This window comes from Erpetoichthys calabaricus, chromosome 16, assembly GCF_900747795.2.
Source record: "Erpetoichthys calabaricus chromosome 16, fErpCal1.3, whole genome shotgun sequence".
NCBI lineage: Eukaryota > Metazoa > Chordata > Cladistia > Polypteriformes > Polypteridae > Erpetoichthys > Erpetoichthys calabaricus.
In genome coordinates this window covers 71853688-71859687 of record NC_041409.2, presented here as the reverse complement: position 1 = coordinate 71859687, position 6000 = coordinate 71853688, and the positions used below count along the sequence as shown (strand labels likewise).

Sequence of the window (6000 nt, the reverse complement as noted above, 5' to 3'; positions counted from 1 at the left end):
TCTTTGATTCTCCATTATGATTCCCTCCACAGTGGCAACCTTATCTTCTGTTGACTGTCGAAGGCTGGACAAACTTTTAAGTCTTCTGTGTCAGACATCTTGGCATAACAAAACTCTGCACCCCATTCCCAGGCAGTACAGTATTGTCCTAAAGGAGAAAACTGTCATTTTTTGAAACCGCAGACTACCTCTATAGGATTTTGGGAACTAAAAAAAAACACAAATACATCAGAGAAAGAAACGCCATTTCATCGGGGCAATCGGCCCAGCCGCTGATCTAAAGGCTGCCCAAGACACCCTCCTTTGACATTCTTGCTAATTTTCAATAATCTTTCTAAGACAATATATTCATCCAGACTGCTATATTTTCTTTTACTGCTATTATTCTGTTTTAATAAATACTATTTTGCTTTTTAAATGTCTGTACAAAGACATTGTAAATACAAGGCACCTGATGAGGGGTAATAATTGCTAGTCTTTCTCACAGGGTTGGCAGACTGAGGGAGACACCCTAAAGAAAAGTGAACCTCACGGTAGCTGATTTGTAGGTGGCATTGACCAAACGTGTTTAGGTTTGCCCGTGTTGTTTATGCCATCCATAGCTAGTGAGGCTGTGCATCACTCACAGTGTGTGTGTGTGTGTGAGAGAGCAGACCAACCCAATGATAAACTCGGGAGTTCCACTCGTCCACTGATAATACACGTATGAAGGGACTGGTCTGAGAACACCATTTAAGACAAGGAGCAGAACTTGTGGCACGGATGCAAACATTTAACTTTGTAAATTTATGATTGATATTTTGCAGTGTACCTTTTACATTTTCTCACCACATAAGTATCTTTGACACAACTTGCAGAAAGATCTAATAAATAAAATAGTGCTGTTCAGTGCCTCATGATGCTTTATAATCACATACAAGTCTTCATTTGTACATTTCTTTAACGCCATTAACAGCTAATGCAACATAACTGTTAAATATCTATTACAGAAGCCTACACATGACAGCAATATAATGCCAATTATATTTTAATGCAGAAATTAAATCTGCTATGTACAATTCAGACAATACTTGTGAAACTGTAGGTGATGTGTAAAATGATTTTTTTGAAACTTACCTAAATGACCACTACTAAATAAATTGAATTTATAGAATATATTAATTAAAAATTGAGGAGTTGATGAAATTCCTTTAGGCCACAGTATCATAAACAAAAACGTATAATATGTCAAATGAAAGTCTACTCATAGCGACTTGTTTTATAATCTTTTATTTGAAGGCCACAAAAATCTCCATTTTTTGCCTACAATATGGAGACACCAGTTATGCAATGAATCATTTGTATCATCAATGTTATAAAAATAGTGTATTCTTTGAAACAAAAGCAGACAGAAATGTGCAAAACTGCCTGGTCGATGAAAACAAAAACCCAGTGAAGGGTTCCATAATGGAAATATACACATTATGAGCATTTAAAATGGCGGGAAAAATATTTACAACTCCTCATCCCTCCTCAAACAAAAACATACAGAGCTGAAGGTTTCCTGAAGTTTATTTGGCTGTGATTCTGTTTCATGAAAGACGACTCGGGGAAAGGGAAACATGGAAGGCTGCATGATCCTTTGAGAAGAGAACCGTCCTCACCATTAGAAGCTGATCGCTTCAGTAAACACTAAACAATATCTACACTCGGGCACACCAGCCACGTGCAGAAGAGAAGTCCTTTAGGAAAAGGAGTGGTCAGGAAAATGTACAACATGCAGTTTCAGGACATGGTTGATCGAAAGCCAAGAAACTTTTAGTTTCACATTATCTTTAAGCAGCTGAAACGAGCTGAAGAGCACCTTGGCACAGATATAACCAAAACCATAAACACACTGAGTTAGCTTTATATACTGTAAATGGAGTAAAACAGAACTCTCAGTGGGCTCTCCTGATCAACAGTACCAGCACTGGGACAGGAGATCCCGTTTCCCCCGCCATCATCACTTAGATTTCTTGAAACTGAAAACTGACCCCACTGTAAAGCAGCTCCTGCAGGTCTCATTCAGACTTTCCTGTAACAGAAATGCTTGCCCTTTAAGAATCCCTCAGGCTGCACTGCGTTACAAATTAAACTGATAGAAGAGAAAATAACAAAAAACAACAAACAGTACATCAACACTAGTAAGAGAACAACGGATGATATTTTTCTCTAAGCAGCTGTTTCACTCTGTGTTCTCTCATATCACACAGTAATCGGACATAAATAAAAGTGGATTCCAAATACATCAACATTGGACTACTATACAAAACTAACAGAGGTAATATTAAATACAAGGCTTCAGATGATACCGACAGAGAAACAACTCAGATGTCAAGAGGGCTGAAAGCTGGACATGGGTAACACCATCTGAAACTGCCCACAAATCAATCTTTTACCAGACATAAAAGTAACAAAATAAATTCTGCATGTGAACGATAACATAAGAAAAAGCAAAGGTTCAACTAAGAACTGACGCCTAGTAAAGGCCAGAGTGAAAGGAAACTCATCGTCTTCCTCCTTAGGCAGTTCATGATAACACACTAAAAGATCAGCCCTTCTCCGTAAGTGCGTGTTCATAGCGTTACGTATGTCGGACACTTCCAGTGGATGGAAAGAGATTTTGTCTGCAATCTCAAACGGGGCAGACACATTTTGTGAGAGCATGCAAAGTAAATCCTATAAATTAAAAGAAATTCTTAGGACAGGCATGGCTGTGGCACCCACATATGTGATGTGCGAGGGCTTTTACTGCAGTCTGCAAAGTTGTTTATATATTAAAATAAAAAGAGAAAAAAGAAAGCAGGATTCCTTAAAGCAAACATTTCAAACAGTAAAGAAAAACAGCATTTCCAGAGAATTCTTAAAGCAGCTTTTACTGTCCAGACAAGAGAAAACAAAATTTCAAGAAGTAGAAAGGAGGATGGGGGGGGCAGACATAAAAAAAGCCTTAAGCAGCAGGAAAACCTTCAGGCTATAAATGTTCAAAGTTTTGAACAAATATCCTCCCACCGGTCATCCGAGGCACATCAGGCGGAACTTTTGGATTTATAAATAGATACATATTAACAGGTTCTTATTCTTATTTTTACATATACAAACAGTTTTCCCTGAAAATTGCTGATGTCAGCAGGACTGAGCGAAGGGGGAGCTGCCTGCCAGGGTTGCCTCTTTGCCCGCAGAGACAGAGGCCAGTGTTGGCATGGCTTTAGTGCTCTGAATGGAAGAATCCAAATTATTACTAACTTTGAGTCCTAGTGGGACCAAGCGAGGCATTGGCCTCCATGAGAAGTCCGGATCTCCTTTGCCACCTGTAGTGTTGCTGCCTACTTTCATTTGCAGCAATGGAGGAGGGCTTAGAGTGTCACTGCTGCTGCTGCTGCTGCTGCAGTTTAAATCAGGTCCACAGTCTGAGGGGTTCTGCGTACTGGAATTGTTCACATTCTCTGTTTTTCCACCTTGGTTGGTTTCAAGTGTGTCCTCGTCTAACTGGAGGACCAGTGGACTAGGTGTTCCATCAGCATCTTCCTGCAGTTTGTGGCAATCGACTTCACTGCCTTGCTCCTCACTCAACCTTCCCCCATGTGGCTGATGTGTCCTTTGTGCCAGTGGTGTTTCAGCCAAATGAGAATTTTCACTTTTGTTGTTGAACTGATTTAAGAATACAATTTCATTCAAAAGGGTAGAAAGAGCTTCATGTTCTTGTTGCTCATGGCCAGATGTGGCCTCCTCCCCCTGACTAGGTATGAAGCCTTTGTCAGGGCATTTAGTGCGTTTTTTCATCTTTTGTTCAACTGTATCTTTTGAAATGCATTGGCCGGGATCTTTTTGTAGATGTTCTTCATCTTCAGATAAGTCCTCTTTACTCACTTCGGTTAGCTTAACCGAATTCTGTCTATTTTTAATCACAGTATGGGAACGATCCTGCAGTGGACTTTCATGATTCTCAGCTCCAAGAAGCAGAGGGCTGGGCACAGTTTGGCTAAGTGAAGTTTCCCAATTCTCCATTAAAGAGAAGGCATTGCTGGATGCCAATGAAGTCACATTTACTATAGTTGGCATGACAGAGTCTTCATTTCCTAAGATAATAAATAAAAGGCAAAATTAATAACTCATCGTATGGTTATTATTTTAAAACAATATGGGAAAAGCAAAAAAAAACACTACCTTCTTGTTCTGCTGGGTGTCCAATCTTCTCAGCTTCAAGCTTCCCAACATCAGAAACACAGTTCTTCATCTGAAGAGGAAGAGACAATCCTGGTAGCTGGATAGTTACAGAAGATATGCCTAAAGTAAAAGATAGCACAAACAACAGATACGATGTTCATTTTTAAGCGAAGCATCAGATTTATAACTGACAGAACATTAAAAAGTAAAAAAGTGATAACCAAGACTTGCACTAAAATTGCTGAAAAAGAAAGAAAAGACAACCAAATACCAACCTGGAATGGATGAGACGGGCAGTCCTTCTATCTTCGTAGCAACGTTAGAAGGACTTGGCTGAAGCACGGCAGAGCCAGCCGGACTGACACACACCAGGGGAGTATTCAAGGAGATCAACTGAGCTTGGGAAGCAAGCGCGATGTTGGCTGACGTCTTGATGAAGGGCGTTTCTGCCATTGAAGGACCTACGAAGAACAGATAAGTAAGTACTGTGTATAAATGGTCATGTTATTGGCTATTTAGAGAAAAGAATGAGCTGCCAATGAGGAGAAGCATATACATCTGTATCAGAAATACTAATAGACAGCAAGAGGTTTCCGGAAAAGTAAGCCAATGGCTCAGAGTTGTTATGCAAATATTGAACATAATATGCAACTATTATATACAACTATGTATGCTGCATGCTAACCACTGAACACACTGTTTATTTTTTCTTGTCTTTTTGTCATCTCCCCTGAGGGGACACACAACTACGTATTTCATTGTACTGTTCACACAAGACGAGAAACTTGACTTCTAAAGCAAGATCCAGCAGCCATACAACATGCACTTCAGGGCAGGTCATCCACCTGAAGCTAAGCATGTTCAGGCCCAGCCAGTACTTGGATGGCAGACCAACCAAGAAAAAGCTTGGGTTGCTGCTGGAAAAGGTGTTGGGGAGACCAGCATGGGGCGCTTTCCCTGTGGTCTGTGTGTGGATCCCAATGCCCAGTGCAGTGACGAGGACACTCTGCTGTAAAAATGGAGCCATCCTTCGGATTAGACGTAAAATTGAGGTCCTGACTCTCTGTGGTCATTAAAGATCACTGGGCATCCTTTGTAAAGAGTACGGTGTATCCCAATGTCCTGGCTAAATTGCCCATCACACCCTGGTCATTCTGTGTCTCTGATTGGCCATATATCTCTCATCCCTTCGTCACCTAACAGGTGATGTGTAGTGAGCATACTGGTGCAAAATGGCTGTGTCACATCATCCAGGTGGATGCTACACATTAGTGGTGGTTGAAGTGGATCCCCACTCACTGTGTAAAGCGCTTTGAGTACCTTGAAAAGCAATATATAAATGTAATGAATTATTATTATTACCAGTAAACCCCCGATTCTCTAAAGAATCGCAAATCCAACAATGGCAATTACTTTCTGTTCCCTCCAATCTTTGTAGGGATGTAAGATCATGGAGGTTGGGAGCGTCCTGGGAAAGTTTTCATTTAATGAAATAAATATATTTGTAGTAAAGCTGTTTCTTTGGAGTCATGACTCGTTTGGTTCTGGCGTTTCAGAAGCGCGTTGTAGGCGCCTTCGTTCATTGTTTTTATCCATGCAGTCTCGTTTTTGTTTTTCTATGGGTGTGTTGTTAGCTAGAAGTCGTTTGTTGTTAGGAATCATAATTGAACCCCTGACCGCAGGAACTGTTGGAAACCGGGTTTTCTTATGAAAAAACAATAACGTTTAAAACAGTATCGTTTACATACAACAGATTTTGGCGAATCGTTTAAATGTAATTATTTATATCCATTTATACACTAATAATGGCAA

The 6000-nt window shown here is 40.2% G+C and overlaps 1 protein-coding gene across 4 annotated transcripts in view; it reads right to left on the bottom strand.

The window, feature by feature from the left end:
• Positions 1-1253: 1253 nt before the first annotated feature.
• The window catches only part of mgaa (MAX dimerization protein MGA a), an 89821-nt gene continuing 85074 nt past the window's right edge, over positions 1254-6000 (bottom strand). For 3 of the 4 annotated variants that reach the window (XM_051919710.1, XM_051919707.1, XM_051919709.1), the window contains 3 exons: positions 4464-4649; positions 4186-4308; positions 1254-4100 (listed from right to left, as the gene is read on the bottom strand). In XM_051919710.1, the coding sequence (XP_051775670.1) occupies positions 3148-4100; positions 4186-4308; positions 4464-4649 (1262 nt within the window). In that variant the 3' untranslated portion in view covers positions 1254-3147. The remainder of the gene's footprint in view (positions 4101-4185; positions 4309-4463; positions 4650-6000) is intronic. The other variant, XM_051919708.1, reaches the window with a different exon arrangement.